The sequence below is a fragment of the Notolepis coatsorum genome, assembly GCF_963971535.1.
Source record: "Notolepis coatsorum genome assembly, chromosome: 19".
NCBI lineage: Eukaryota > Metazoa > Chordata > Actinopteri > Aulopiformes > Paralepididae > Notolepis > Notolepis coatsorum.
In genome coordinates, this window is record NC_140183.1 from 83,382,462 (window position 1) to 83,399,340 (window position 16,879).

The 16,879-nt window shown below is 42.3% G+C and overlaps 1 protein-coding gene across 1 annotated transcript in view; it reads right to left on the reverse strand.

Annotated features, from left to right (window-relative positions):
- The window catches only part of grin2db (glutamate receptor, ionotropic, N-methyl D-aspartate 2D, b), a gene marked incomplete at both ends in the record, with an annotated part of 94,851 nt that overhangs the window by 69,450 nt on the left and 8,522 nt on the right, over nt 1-16,879 (reverse strand). The window contains 1 exon segment of the mRNA XM_084336742.1: nt 1,493-1,759. Coding sequence (XP_084192868.1) covers nt 1,493-1,759 — 267 coding nt within the window.

The window sequence follows — 16,879 nt, forward strand, 5'->3', positions numbered from 1 at the left end:
GAGGTGAGGAGAGAGAGGGAGAGAGAGGAAGAGGAAGAGAGCGAGAGAGTGGGCTTGGGCTTGTCTCTGGGCAAGGAATTGCAGGAGAGGAGAGAAAAGATACTGAGGGGGGTATACTGTACAACGAAGAAGTGTGAAAAATTTAACAGGAGGATCAGGCTGTGAAGAGGAGATTTGAGCGAGGGATAAAGAGAGGAAGTGGGGGGGGTGGCGTATTGGGGAAGAGCAAGTCAGGAATGGAGCGAGAGAGGCAGCAACGGAGCGAGTCGGGGAGGACTCAGGCTTAAGAGAAGGAGACAAGGAAGGAAGGGGGGAAGGAGGGAGCGAGGGAAGGGGAAAGGACAGGTAGAGGGTTGCAGGCGTATGGAAAAAATGAAACACACCCGAGATATGGGGCTAAAAACCAACGGTCAAGGTCAGAGCGCTCTGAAGCATGAATTTGTGAAAGTGTGTCGCTGCTGAAGTGTCGCATCAAAGTCAGAACTAGAGACGTTGGTTGTAGGATTAAGCTTAAAGGTGCTGTTTTCTTTGTTAAAATACGTGTTAAATAGCTCTACACTCCGACAGCCATCACTGATATCACATCACAGTGTGTGGTCAGTAACATGGGTCTCCCAGTCCCTCCACTCTGCAGTAAACACAAAATATGATTCCCGTTCCCACTTTATCCAATCAGGAGAGAGAACCCTAGATATTTTTATTAATTTCAAGAAATCTTGCCAAACCCAATTTGCTTACTGCACTGGTAGATTATTTTTGCAGTGTTTGGAGTTTTCTCTCCTCATTGGATAAAGTGGGAACGGGAATCATATTTTGTGTTTACTGCAGAGTGGAGGGACTGGGAGACCCATGTTACTGACCACACACTGTGATGTGATGTTACTGACCAAACCCTCTATATCAGTGATGGCTGTCGGAGTGTAGAGCTATTATTTTAACAAAGGGGAAAAAAATACCACTTACAGCACCTTTAAGGAGAGGGGGTCGTTATTGTCGGGGTTAATTAGCTAATTGGTTAGACTCTGAAATAAAGAGAGAATTGGAGATTATACGAATATAAATTATGTTATATTGATATTTGTATTCAATTATATCGAACTCTGGATCTCGTATGTCCGAAGTTGAGTGTTAACGCCCCCCCCTCATCCACCCCCAGCCTAACACTTTACTGGAGCTGCGCATCATAACTCTCTCTGGCAGCTACCACGCAACCTTCCAGGCAGCAAATCACATTGACTCGTGGTTTTTCACCGTGCGGTGGTGGGACTGTTTTATGTCTTTGCTGATGTGAAGGGGGGGGGGGGAGAGGAGAACAGAGGGATAGAGGAGAGAGGGGAGAGAGAGACGTAGAGGGGACAGAGGGAGAGACGAAGAAGAAAGGAAAAAGCTGGCCAGCCAGGGGGGGGTGGGGGTGGGAGGCCTCGACTGGTACTTCTAGAGCTTCCTCCCCTTTCTTCCCCGCTCTACCCCCCCTCCCTCGCCCCTGTCTCACCTGCGCCTCGTTCTCCTTCAACAGCCTGCGTGTGCGTGCCCCCCCGGGGTCGTCCGTCACGTTCAGCATCACCACGCTCTTCCTCTCCCAGCCGATGAACGAGCCGTCCGTCAAGCCCTCCACCACCGACAGGAACTCCTGGTAGCCGTGGTGACGCGTCGACACCACCGAGAAGGCCGTCCAGTCGTACTCCTCCAGCACCTCGAAGATGACCTCTAGTTGGAGGGCGGTGGACGAGCTGAACTGGAGGAAGATGGAGCCTGTTTCCTGATTGGAGGAGAGAGAGAGCAGCACGTTTCTTGTCGTGAGATGACCTTGTGGGGAACCTCTCTCTCTCTCGTCCCCCTGTAATTCTACTGTGTCTCGACAACAAAATAGCACACGAAACTAAGTCACGGTGTGTGACTGTCGGGATGCTTTCTCACTACAAAGTACTACAACTCCCATGACCCCCACTGCGTTAATTCACATTGCAGGGACATTGTGGGAGTTGAAGTTTTCATGGGGCAGCAGTAGTATAGTGTTAAAGCAACCGCAGGCTAAAACAACTGAGATCTCTGCTGGCCTGCCCTGCAGGAGGGCTGTGTTTCTAAAAAGTCTACGATGCAGATGGGAAGGGAGGCAGACTAGGCGGGGTACATCTTCAAAGCAAGATCATCAAAGTGCTTCCATTTCATTCCTCAAGAGTAAATGTTTAAAACAGTTATTAGTAAGCCGTTTGGCGGCAAAAAAAACAACAACATTAATGGAACATCCTAGTTTTGGATTAAAAAAAACATGCACACACATGCTTACATACAAATATATATACACACACACACACACACACGCACACATAGACATACACACACACACACACAAATACACACATGCACACACACACACGAATGTATACACAAAAATTTACAGATCATGCTTACAAACCAATATACCCACAAACGCACATACTGTACATGACATGCATACACATGCACACAGATGCATGTGTACACACACACACACACACACACACACACACACACACACACACACACACACACACACACACACACACACACACACACACACACACACACACACACACACACACACACACACACACACACACAAGCACAAGCCCCCCCCCCCCCCCCCATAGGAACATCAGAGGGACAGCAGCAGCCCAGTTTGGTGCCATTTACAGATCAAACACAGCAGAATCTCAGAGGATCACTGACCCTGACCTTCTCATTCCACCCCGCTCCTCCTCCTCCACCACCTCTTCTCCTCTTCCACCACCACCTCTCCTCCTCCTGTTTCTCTTCTTCCTCCTCCCCCCCTCCTCCTCCTCATCCTTCTCCACCTCCCCATCCTCATACTTCCCTTACACCACTATGTTCTCCTCCTCCTGCCTGTGGTAGTTCTAGGATTTCTTTTTAACTATAGGGTGGCCAGAGGGTGGCCAATGTTTGTTCAGAGGCTACATGCTATGGATGCGTGTTTTGGGATGTTGACGCCCTTGTATTGTCAGTGAGAAACAAAAACAAAAACGTTATGCATTAATATTCTACGAATAGGCTAAAACATAAATGAATAGGCCTACACATTGATGGTCAGTCACACTCCTATTTTGCAGAACATTTACAGTCTAAGTAGGCTAACATTAACATTGATAAATAAATGGGCCTGTTGTCATCAAGGCCATTTTCTGAGCTTATTTACAAAAGTTAAGGCTATTAAGTAGACAAATGCTCTAAGCAATCCACCACCACACAAACATGCATTATGCAAACCCTGGACTCTACTGTATCTTCCTCTAAATTAACTCAAAATTACTCATCTGAATTATATAGTATGCCAATGACAATTTCTATGCTGAAAGTCATTTAGACCCCAGCTGTATTATCATGGCTGTTCTCTGTCTCATAGTTTATACATGGCTTTTAAATAAATAAGTAAATTACCACCCTAAAAGCTAAATGAGAACTGTCCCATTTAGCCCCCAGGCTACAGTCTGATATATTGAATCTAGTCGACTTCCTCTTGTAGGTTGGATGATGATTGCCCCACTTTTTACAGCTCATCTTTTGCTCAAATATTGGCAGAGTTAGACAATTATTTATAATAAAGGCAATATTTCCTACAAATTTTTTAGTCCATATCGTTCCTCGCATTTATATTCGGAATATGGAATGTGTGAGGGAAGCACAATGTGAATCACCAGTTCAAGTTAGCTGAGGATGAGTATAACTCTGAAATACATTAACAGGAGCCAATGGCTAAACTCAAGCAATGTCCAGAGTAGGGCTGTCCAGTGGCGGCTCGCCACTAGGGGCGCTCGGGCGCCGCCCCCCCTGGTTAAATGAGAGAAGAACAAGAACATTTTTTTTTTTTTGTTTGTTTTATAGCCCAATAAATAATATAAACATGTTTAAAATGAATAATATTTACTCATTTTAAGTATGTTTGTGTTTCCAATGCACAATATAACGTTAATATATCAAATAAAAAATACTTGTTTTCCTGAACAGGAAGTGACTCACTCCTGCCGTATTTCTCCTGCCACATTGCTCCTAGCCGTATTTCTCGGCCCGGGCTAGACGCACTAGCGCTCTGAGTGCGCGTCACTGTTTCATCGCTGTATCCGTCGCAGCCAATCAGTGCGTAACACGCTGTGCGTTGAAATATGATGTTTATGATGGAAGCCGGGCGCGATTTGAAGCAGCGTCTATCATTTTTTTCCGTAGCAGCATTTTTTTCCGTAGCCGCATTTCGCGGAGATGCTCTCTCTGATTGGCCAACGCCAGTTTCTAGGTTCTAGGTTGGATTCTAGGTTGGTAGATGCAGCTATTTGTCTTAGAGCGTGAAGGCAAGTTCTTTCGACGGTTAAGCTTAGGCACTCTTTCAAAGTTGGTTAAGGTTAGAGTTTGTCTTAGAGCAGGGCGATAGAACGCCAGGTAGTTTGCAGGCTGTTTGACGAGGAAATGGGCAAAGACACAGCTCTTCACAGTACTTGTTGGTTAACAACAAGCTATATGGATGCAGTGTGGACAACTGGACATGCATGGACAATGGACATCAACACAGTCTGGACAGTGGAGTGGATATACTTTATCAAGCCCTTCTGCCCTGCTGGACCACTGTGCGTTTCAACTTAACAAGGTATAGTTGCGATCTCTCTCTCTCTCTCTCTCTCTCTCTCTCTCTCTCTCTCTCTCTCTCTCTCTCTCTCTCTCTCTCTCTCTCTCTCTAATTTCGCCGCGGGTGGGGCATAACCACTCAGACAATGAATGGTAACTTGTTTAAAATGACAAGATATACATATGTGCTTATTATTGAATGGATCTGAGCGAGAGAGAGAGAAAGAGAGAGAGAGAGAGAGAGAGAGAGAGAGAGAGAGAGAGAGAGAGAGAGAGAGAGAGAGAGAGAGAGAGAGAGAGAGAGAGAGAGAGAGAGAGAGAGAGAGAGAGAGAGAGCGAGAGATCGCAACTATACCTCGTTAAGTTGAAACGCACAGTGAGAGATGTGCGTGTTTGTGTTGGGCTATTGGAAACGTGGTTGCATTTGACTGACTGTGATCATATATTGATCGATGGCAATGGTGATAATATTCGCCAATGCGTGCCTTGTACATGTTTGCAAAATGTTTGGTATAGCGCCCCTAGTAGAGAAGAATTCACCAGCCGCCACTGTGGCTGTCTACTGTCCATCTGCCTTAAGAGCACCAACACCTTACTTTAGTCTTAGTCCAAGAGATTCAGAGATTTGTTTCGACACACATTGTCTTTCACCAGCACATTAGCATGGTTCTTCCGGAGTTGTAGCTCAAAGGTGTAGCAGCAACGCTAACCGTTTCTTGCTAACACTCCAGGAGGTATAGTTAAAGATATAATATTACGTAACATTTCCACTTAAAATGTCTAAAAACAATTAGACCTATGTTATATATGTTGTTGAAATGTGTACTTACATTATTCCAAATGTTTCCAACAATGTTCAAACCCTAAGAAATCTGAAAGTTCAATCAAGAACACAGAGCGTGTTCTGTGGTGTTCCTCTTCTTTTACTTTGGCTCTTTAGGGGTGTGATCAGATTTGGTAGTTTATAGCAAAACGTTTAAACTAATGCTAACCATTTCATGAACCGTGAATGGAAAATGCTACGATTTTTAGCTCCATACTCTGGAGGTATAGTTAAATAAAAACAAAACAATTTGGGTGGTCTAACCTAGTTTGCTAGTTAGTCGATTAGTCAAGCGTCCTAACCAAGTAGGGTTCATTTGATAGATATGGTAGTTTATAGCTAAACGTTTTAGTGATTGAATGGAAAGTAAAAGGAGCTGAAAGGGAGCAGTGAATCAAGCGTGATCTGACCATGTGAAATGGTCTGAGCAGGTGAGCTGTTTTTGAGCTGGGTTTTATGTTTTTTTAATCATTCAAAAATTGTTTTCCTGTACTGTGACAAACAATCATCAATGTGTCTCACTCACCCACTCCCTTGCTAACTCAGCACTTTTATTTGACTACTTGTACAGCCTTTCTATTATCCAAACTCAATGTTTCAGAACTCATAATGTCTTGAATTGAGCAGGAGATAGAATAATGTAAGAGGAGACTGGAATACAGAATTAAAAGACCTACAAATGCAATGTGCCCAAAGCAAACATTTGCAAACTTCTGGCACCCTTGACATTGATTACCTTACTGCTGTCAAAACTATTCAACTGCCATAAATAAGAACAACTAACCAATCAATCAGTTCCTGAACCACAATAGACATTGTCTTCAAGCTATAATCTCTGCTAACTAATTAGCAGCTGATGGAACAGTAACACATTCAAAAGCAGAAAACACAATGGGTCTCATTCCCAAAAATGTTCCAAAGATATATTCTGGAAGACTTATCTTGGAACCACTGAGACATAATCTATGACAAGTACACTCTGAGTCCTGAACGTGCTGGAGATATGTCTTAAGTGGCTGAAACGTCGCAGAAATTATATGATCTGATATCTGCTTGGAGAATGGCATTCTGTCGTAAACTCCAAAGCGCGTTCCCGGTCAGCTCATTTGCATACAAAACACCGCCTCCATAGTTCCTTATAAGGCAACTAGTGACGCAGCTGTGTGAAATGGAATGGCGGAAGTGCTTTGCGAGCCGCGTGATTACGAAACCTAGCGTCAGTCAGTGCCAATCAGAGAGCGTCTCCGAGAAATGCGGCTAGGTTTCGTAATCACGCTTGCGCCCATCAAAACTAGATTAGATTAATGTATTGGCATCATATACAGCTCGCGTTACACACCTGCCGCAGCGAGCGCGCACACACAGACACACACACGCGTGCGCGCGCAGTACTGTATATGAATGAATGAATGACATATAATATAGCCTACGGCGGGCGCAATGAATGCAGTATGGCTTATTATTCCATAAGCCTATAGGCTACTGTTCATTCGTAGGCGCACACAAGACTTGTTATGGAATATTAATGCAGTCTATTTCCACCGATTAGCTTTAGTTCTTATTTATTTATCCACTGTCATTTCAGTGTTGGTGTATAGGCTATATAGTGTATTTCAATATAAGTTTAATTGATTAATGATATATTCGAAGGAATGCAGGTTTATAGCTATATCAACCCCCTCCAATGTACAGTAAATGACCAAGTATGGTTTTGTCAATATTCCAATGTACAGTTTTGCTTGTACAGTGTAAGTCTATCCCCCACCCACCCCTCCTACCCAACCTCCTTCAACAGTTTCTACGTCAAATGTACTCTCTTTTCTGGACTCTTTTTGTATCACAAACAGTACTGTATTTGCAAATCTGGTATGTCATAAATGTATAGATGTAGCAGTACTGTCTATCTGTGTCATGTGTGTCATATATGTTATGATGAATTGAAAATGGGGGACCCTGATGTAAACAAGACGAAATTCTTTCTCTGGTCTGCATCCCCTTATGTAATTGAGCTGTACTGTACTGTACCCATTCTGCAATCTGTTAATAAAGTTTTCAATCAATCAATCAAACAAAGGTCTGTCCCATTGTATACCAATCAATGGGATACATTGCATGTTGACCTGCATTCTTTCAAATGTATATAATTAATCATTAAAACAGATGTGTAACAAATAAGAAATACAAATTCCACAGAAGGCATTCAATTATTATTATTTTCAATCATTTCACAATAATTGCATAATTGTGTTTGAATATCTGAGTAATTATTTGTCCAAAATAGCTGGTTCAGATATGGTTAATCCAGCTGCCCTGTGATCAGATGAATCCATATTATTTATTTTTCCGACATCAAATTCGTAATTTCTTATCGTACAAATATTGTCATATTTATTTTAATTATGATTAAGTAATTAATTCCAAGGCCTGTAGCGTTGACGTGAAGGAATCACTATGAGAACACAGTCTGTCAAGTTATAATAACATTTTAAATTAGTCAATCAATCATGAGATTTGATCGTGGGCTGAGAGCATATTTAAGTGTGCTCCTCAGCACTCTTAGATCTGCTCTCAAATAAGATCTCAGGAAAATTTGAAGACTCCCACTCCCAGCCCTAATATGTCTTAAATAGGCCGAAATCTGGCTAAGACAAAATATTTTGTCGTAACTTCGTTCGAGAATGAGACCCAATCATATCAGACACCCCACTGAGAACCGTCATCTAAGCTAAACTTTAGATTAAATGAAAAACATGACAATTAGTTAGTAATGCTACCAACATGGTGGTTTTCACCTGACAGCAGTGATATATAGCAAATACAATAGTAGCTCTACTCACCATTGAAGTTTCTAGTGGTCCACTCCACTGTTGTCCAGAGCAGGGTGATAAAAAGGTACTAAGGCTAATGGTGCCTTTACTGTGTTCACGAGAAGAGTCCATATGTTGAAAAGAGATTTTCTCAGAAAGCTCACAAGTTGTGACGTGGTAATGACGTTTTTATTTTATTTTACTTTCCTTTTTTTTAAAGACAGAGCCCGCAGAGTACATACCATACATTCAGATACCAAGAACATGCAAATGGACCATTACAATTTTTTTTAAATGTTTATTCTACGTCCTTATGGAATGAGTGACATATATATATATATATTTTTTTAAATAAGTTAAAAAAAAATTATTTTATGATTTTTTATTTATTATTATTTTTTTTTATGGAAGAGTCGCACATTGACGGGCAAAGAGCCGCATGCGGCTCGCGAGCCGCGGGTTGGCCACCCCTGCCCTACAGTCTCATCTTTTTCCTCATTTATGTCATTATGCCATTGCATTTAGTTAGGTAAATCATTCATTAGCCTCGGTGAGTTCAAGACACATTGCCTAGTTGCCTACTGTAGCAATGACATCCTCATGACTTCAACCACTTGAACGCCGAGCGTATCATGTACTCGATTTCCCACGTTGAGAGAGTGAGACCACAAACTAAAAACATTTTTGGTTTGTAAATCCATAAAGTCCGTGGGCCAAGGCTTTGTTTCTTGTCATTTAATTGTCGACTGCTGTCCAATGTTCTAATAGTTATCACCCATGTCATTATCTGTAACTGTATCTGTTCAACCAACAACATTATCTGTATCTGTAGAAGAACGGAAATGGGTGTGGTTTATACTGGATTAAAGATGAAAGGAAGTCACGTTAAATCCGGCAAATTTATTTTCTAACCTAATATTAATTGGAAATACAATTGCCTTCAAAGCATCAAATTGATTTAATTATTGGCATATAATTAATAACACAGCTTTGGAGTTGTTCATCCAGCTTGATAACCAGCAACGTTAGCTTGCAAGGCAACCCAACGCACTTAAATGTTTTCATACTCATTTATAAACATGTACTGTACAACACATTCCTTCTGTTGACCATCAATTGTTGAGTATTATACCATGGTCTGGGCGAATACTATTTTCTGATTGGCCGGCAGGTGTGTGTAAAAAATAAAAATAAAAGGTTTAGCTCAAATCCATCCCCATTGTTTGAATTTGCTGACATGTCATGGCCTCACACAGTGCCCTGCACTGCAGATCTCGTCATCTCAAAGATGACAGAGCATAAATATGCAGCAGCATCCCCTGGTTGGTTATTACTCAATGTTATAAAATATTACATAAATGTATTTTTTATGAATGACGATATTAGAGGAGCCTAATAATAGCAACTTTCATTAATCATTTCCATATTTGTGCCTGTTTTACAAGGAACTTATAAAAGTTTCATACTCCTATCTGCTTTACAGAGGCTGTCAGTGGACCCTGTCAGTAGCACTGATGATGGGAGCTAACGCTAGACGTTAATAGTACAGTATGTAGTGTCTCTGCGGCAAGGTTTACAACAATGTTGCTGACCGGGTAGGATGCGCTTCATCTCGCTATTCAGCCGAATGCGCTCTCTGGCATTGGTGCACATCAAACACAGGGGCTGGCGTGTAACGGTACGTATATTCGTCCCGCAAATTTACGGTACGGGCTTCACAGTGCGGTACGCACAGCCATATACGAAGAATGCGTCTCATACCACTAGGTGAAACTAGGGTTGCACATTTTACAAATCTATGCTCCATATCTTTACTTTACTTTACACTGGCTTACATTGATCTTTAACGTTGCATATTAAGCTTGTATTGCCAAATGTAGATGATGAATAAAACGTTGGAGTTTGTTTAGGCACACTGACAAGCGGACAGAACAAATTTACAACGCGCAATGACACTCTGCACTCGGCTCTCCCCTCCTCAGTCCGCTCCCGTTTACTACACAGCCTAGGTGTCCCTAAAACAAAAACAACTATTATATGTTTGTAACACAGCAGGGTCATTAAAGTTTTACAGTTTTCTTTAGTTTTCTTGTTGGCCCAATAATGGTAACCAATGGAAAGCCCAGGGGTGCGTTGGTGATTTCAAAGCTGTGTTTTAATGACTCCACGTGCTCCCGGGCGGGTGCGCACGCTCCCACACATGCGCATAAATGTTCCCTCGCATGCGCACAGACTAAAGACAATGCCTAATTGCCTCTAGTAATGGAATGTAACACATTTCATTCGCATGTTTTGTGTGAATGTATCTGAGAACGAATTTGAACACACCTGACGACCTGCGCTATTGTTATGCAAAGTAGCCAGGTGGGTACTTGGCGAGTTGGCGCATCAGTGGAGTGCGCATCATTCCTGTGTGCACGCTCGTGCACATCCGTGCGCGTGCTTCTGCTCACAGAGCCGCTGATAACAAACTATCATTACACCTGGGTAAAACAGAGTCCATTCTCTTCGGTTCAAATAACAAACTCAGCAAGACCGACGGCTTCTCAGTTACAGTGGGTGACAATATTGTCACAAGGAAAGATGAAATTACATACCTAGGTTCAATCCTAGAGGCAAATCATTCCTGTGACAAAATGGCATCCAAATTGGATGATCCAATGTAATAAAAAAAATCAACCAACAAACTAGATTCTTGTACCGGATCTCCTCTCTGGTAAACAAGAATACCCTGAAGACTCTGGCAGGAGCACTCATTCAAGGGTACTACGACTATGCTTGCACCTCATGGTACCAAAGCACCTCAAAGGCGCTAAAAACTAAATTACAAACATCACAAAACAAACTGGTCAGACTACTGCTTGACCTGACTCCTAGAACCCACCTCACCCCTGCCCACTTTGACAACCTATGATGGCTTAGAGTAGACGACAGAGTACAGCAACTTGCAATGGGCCTGGTCTACAAGATACACTACACGATCAAGGTACCCATGTACATGTCAAATTACTTCCCAAAGGTCAGTGAATACCATGACCACAACACCAGAGGGAGCTCCACAAATCATGTGAAACCCAGATTCGGCTCAAACAAGGGACAAAACACGTTTAGCAATTATGCCACATCAATGTGGAACACCCTACCCACAGCTGTAAAGGAATGTGAATCACTACCCACTTTCAAAACCACTCTCAAAGAGCACCTACGGGAGACTGCAATACGAAACTGGCCCCTGTAAATGTCCTAACACAACCCCCTCCAATGTACAGTAAATGTCCTAACCCAATAATACACAAGACCCTCTTTTTGGGACCAAGTAAGGTTTCGTCGATAATCCAATGTACAGTTACCCCACCCCGCCTACCCAACCCCCCCCCACTCACCCCACCCACCCAACCACCTCCAATGGTGTACAGTTTCCCCGCTCCACCCCTACCCAACCCCCCCCCCCCCCGCTCCACCCCACCTACCCAACCTCCTCCAATGTACAGTTTCTTCGTCAAATGTATATACTCCCTTTTTTAGACTCCTTTTTGTATCACAAACAGTACTGTATTTGTAAATCTGGTATGTCATAAATGTATAGATGTAGCAGTACTGTCTATCTGTATGTCATGTATGTCATATATGTTATGATGAATTGAAAATTGGGGACCCTGATGTAAACAAGACAAAAGTCTTTCTCTGGTCTGCATCCCCTTAACAATTGTGTGTATTGAGCTGTACTGTATTGTACCCATTCTGCAATCTGTTAATAACATTTTCAATCAATTAATTCAATTCAATCAACCAATCAGCCGGTTGCTCGGCGTGCAACCCCGTCCCATGAGCAACGCACCCCTGGGAAAGACACACGCGTCACAGCTGATTTTTTTTTTTTTTAAAGCACTACATACATTTGGACTGATCATCTGAGCTCCTCTCCAGTTGCTGCTACTGTGTTTAAATCCAAAATATTGATAAATCCTCTGCTGTGTCCATCCATTTTTGTGTAACATGTCATCTGTTCTCTACACTGTAAGAAAAAAAACTGCAAGAAAACGGTAAATGTCTGGCATCAATGGTTTCCAAATACTTACTGTCAAATGACAGTAAAATCAAATACATTTACAGATTACAACCTTTATTTAATGGTTTATATTTTGATAAAAGGCAATTTACTGTATTTTTATGGTATGGTATTTACACTTAAAGTAGAAAAACAAAGGTAATCTGTAAAATAATACAGTGAATTTCCTGTGAAAAAACTTTTTTTTGTTTACAGTGTAGTCTTTTTCAGTCTCGGCTTCACATGAAGTTAAATCCTCTCTACAAGTGAAACTGAAACTAAGTTGTTGCACAAGTTGTTAAGGAGGCAGTAGGCAATTAATTTACTCATTGGATGCCTGAACACAGAATGACACCAGTATCACTGATTACTACCACGGCAAGCCTATAGAATATCATTCTATTTCATAATAATTATTAGAATAATAATTATAAATATATAATAATAAGTATAAAAATGTTTTCCCTGCTGTACCGAAATCGTACCGAACCGTGACACCAATACCGAGGTACGTACCGAACCGTGGCTTCTGTGTACCGTTACACCCCATAGGTTTGATTTGAGCTGTGGTAGGGACACTTAATATGTAAGTGTTCTTTTGTTTTTGTTGCATGCTTCACCTCACCTCTGCACTGCTAGACATATCATGAGGTACCGTTCAATGCTACTCCCTTCAGCCTAGGATTTACTGGCAAAGCCATTTTAAAATGTTGAATTTTTTTGTGGTCAGAAATCAAATTGCTTCACGTCTGTGAAGAGCCATGAGAGGCGTAGAATAAGTGGGAGGCCTCAGCAGCTGGTGAAACACCACTACTCTTATCAAACGATCCAGGTGGTGATTGGATATTGCACATAATAGGATAGCTTACTGATGGTTCTTGATGCAGCTGTCAACCTACACTTTTGCAAACAGATAAAAAGGCCGCAATGTTGTGAATTATAATAATAATAATACTAAAACTACAATGTTTTGTCTGTGGCTTTGGTAGGGTTGGCCCTAGTGTCCCTATATAAAACTATGCCTATGATCAAACACCATGAATTGTTTAGCACTGCTGTGTTTTACGCACGTGTAGTTATTCTGAAATTACGCACACAGTATTATTCTTTTGGGTGATTATTAGACAGAGCTAATCAAGCAGATTGGTATGTGAAGATCTAATTCATTCCTGGATTTGCATAATCCCTTCATGTCATGGCACACGCCGTCCTCGCAATTCAACTCGCAACAATGACTACTATGCATATTAACATGAGAAAAAAGTTATTGATTTGTTTGTTGAGAGTGAGATGTCTGGCAAGCAAGTCATGTTTGTCATATTCACTGCTTGTTAACCATTATAGGCAAAGTAATTGACAGATAGGCTTACTTGCATAAAGTTAGCTTTCTGGGTCATTGTCACTGGCATCAGTCAAGTGACAGGTGGTTGTCAAGCAGTTGCTAAGGTAGCTCAGAGGGACTATGAAAGTCAGCAGTGAGTAATGCATAAGTAAAACAAATTTATATTTTAATGTTGGAAATATGAATAAAAAGCACACATCTTTGGCGGTTAGGTGGCCGAGCGGAGATTGCGTTCGTCACCAACCCCGGAGCTGTGAGCTAGCTCACAGCTCCGGGGTTGTCACCAGCTTGGCTGGCCGTTCACACTAATACAATTGGCTGTATTAGAGGGTGGGAGAAGCTGGCGGGGTGGGTCCGGGTCGTTGTAAACAGCGACTCCTACAGTTCGGTCGGGGCGCCTGCTAAGCGCGGATAGGACCTGAGTGGGATAGTGTGATCCTCCCACACGCTACGCCCTCTCAGTGAGAATCCGCGCTGCCAGGTGAAAAGAAGCGGTGATTGGCTGGACGTGTGTCGGAGGAAGCACGTGGTAGCCTCCACTCTCCCAGATGATCTGACTGTGGGGGGTAAGTGCGCAGCGACCAGGAAGGGATTGGGAATTGGCATACGACTAACATTGGGATGGGAGAAAATCTGAGGAAAATGGAGGGGGAAAAAGATCAAAAAAAAAAAAAAAAAAAAAGCACACATCTTTGGTCTTTGGCAAGTGGCCATGGTATAATAATAATGCGGAATAATCAACTTGTAAGTGTTCGTTAAACTTCCGCGTAGAATCCAGGCATTACGTTAAGTGTTAAAGCCCCCCCCCCCTCAGGGCCCTACAAAGGGGGTTCCTAAAGGCAGGAGGCTAGGGGCTCCATTCAAGTGACAGTAGTAAATCATATACATCAGTGAAAAAACATTCTGGTCATTATGTAATATAATTTCAGAATTGAGTATGCTTGTGTTTGACCAATGTAGGCCTATCACAAACAAGCCAGCAATCTTGCTGTGTTGCAAGATGTGCATGAAGAAGGTGACAGCCAAAGATGGATAAATTACTAATTTACACGTCCATCTCAGAATCAATCCGCTGCGAGGATGAACTTGTCGAGTTATTTAAGGACAGAATCAAAGCTCTAGATGCCCAGTACGAGCTGCCGGGCTGCAAATGTGTTTCTCAAATAGCTATTCCAGAATTATACAATAAAGTTAGACAAGAGGTTCAAGTGCTGCTGTCGAGAAAGCTGTTCACTAACAGCTGATATACATTATACTGTACGGTCGTCAGTCAACATCACACCATACATGTCCATGACTGTCCACACCATTACACCCAAGTGGAAACTCGAGTCTGAATGCCTCCAGACCACTTATTTTCCTGAAAGCCATACAGAGGACAATCGTGCTGCCGGCCGCGCTCAGAGATGCACTTCGGGATTGGCGACTCGATGAGAATAAACTCTCGGCCATAACCACCACAGACGACGCTGCCAACATTGCCGCTGCAATCGGGGTCCCTGTGGTGGCCGTGACTTAATTGTTTTGGCCGCCACGTTAACTTGACTGAGACGAACGCGGCGCAGGACCAGAGACAAAACACAGAGAGCAGACTCTACCGTTGTCGGTGCCTTTTCGCACAGCTGGCACCAAAAGAGAGAAATGCACGATGCAGAAACAGATGGAATTGCGACTGCCAGAGCATAGTCTCGGTAAGCCTACATTAATTTATTATAGGCCTATAGCCGGCATCTAATGAATGTGCATGTGGAGCAGATTAATCGTGTTACGTATGGTGATTATTGTATATTAGGCCTACTTTTTAATTATTCTAATGGATAAATAATAAAAAGAAAAGAAAAAAATATGTCATCAACTAGCAATGGTAAGGATAGTTCACATTGCAGGTTATCGTGATCACACAAACATATTATTTCTAAAGTAAAAAACATTAAAGTTAAATGATCTTGTGGCATTTAAAACGGCACAATTAATGTATGAAGCAAAAGGTCATGTACTTCGAGGAAACATTCAAGAACTGTTCTTTGATAGAGAGGGGGGTTATAATCTGAGGGGAGAACTCAATTGAAAAGTTCTTAGTGTACACACTACCATGAGAAGACACTGCATCTCAATATGTGGAGTGAAACTGTGGAACAGTCTGAATGTGGTGCTAAAGCAATGTCCAAACATGAGACAATTCAAACTGATACATAAGGAAATGATGTTCACGAGGTACAGGGATGAGGAAGGGACTTGATATTCACGGGTGTTTACATTTTTATTTTCTTTCTTTCATGTTTTACATATATAGTTTTATTTTTTTTGTTTTGCATATATATATTTGTTTTGAAATGTTTTAAATTAGTACACTCATTTGAGTAGTGGAAAAGGGGTAGGATTAAACAAGTGTATACTTCTTCCTACTCCTTTTCGAACATGTAAATTGAGTTAAATTGAGTTATGTTTTGATTTTGTTTAGTTATTCATTTTGTTTGTATTCATTTACATGTTCGAAATAAAGATTTCAAATCAAATCAAAATGGTGGAACGTATCATCAAGCAAGTTCTAGTGATCAGACACGTCCTGACCGTTAATTGACATGGCAGAACACTGATGTCCTGCAGGCTGTTCACAATGCACTTCAACTAATCAGTGACTTCACTGATATCTGTCTGGGGAAAACAATGTGACCAGCTCCTCTGTCCCCCCATGCTCTGGCTTTGCAGGGACGTGGCTGTGTCAGACGAGGACGTCCAATTAACCAAGTCCATAACATTTGGAATTCTTGCCAAGCTGGGAGGCCATATATACGAATGTGATGCGGTGCGCGAGTTGATGCGCAAATGCACCTCCCTCGACCCTCTGTACTGTGGAGTATACGAGAGTGATGACACCGCTTTGACTGAGACAAAGATAGAATCTGTGATGGTGAGACTGGGGAGACTGGGGAGGCAAGCAAAAAATAAAAAGATGACTTTGGGTCTTTTACGAAAAAAGCTGATGTGGCGGCAGGTCCCATCCACCATAGAGGAGCACAATCACAGATGTCTGCCTATTGTCGCGAGCCAAAGACCCCCTTCTCTGGTGGAAATCAAATGGACTGATGTTGCGTGTGCCACAAGCTCACCATCAGAGCAGGTGTTAAGCACCGCAGGCAAAGTTGTAAGTCCGTTACGTAACCCTGCTCAAGCTGAAAAAAGTTAATAACTTTTTCTGGGTGAAAAAGCTAGAATAGGCTTGAAGGATAGTTTAAGGTTGTGGCTAC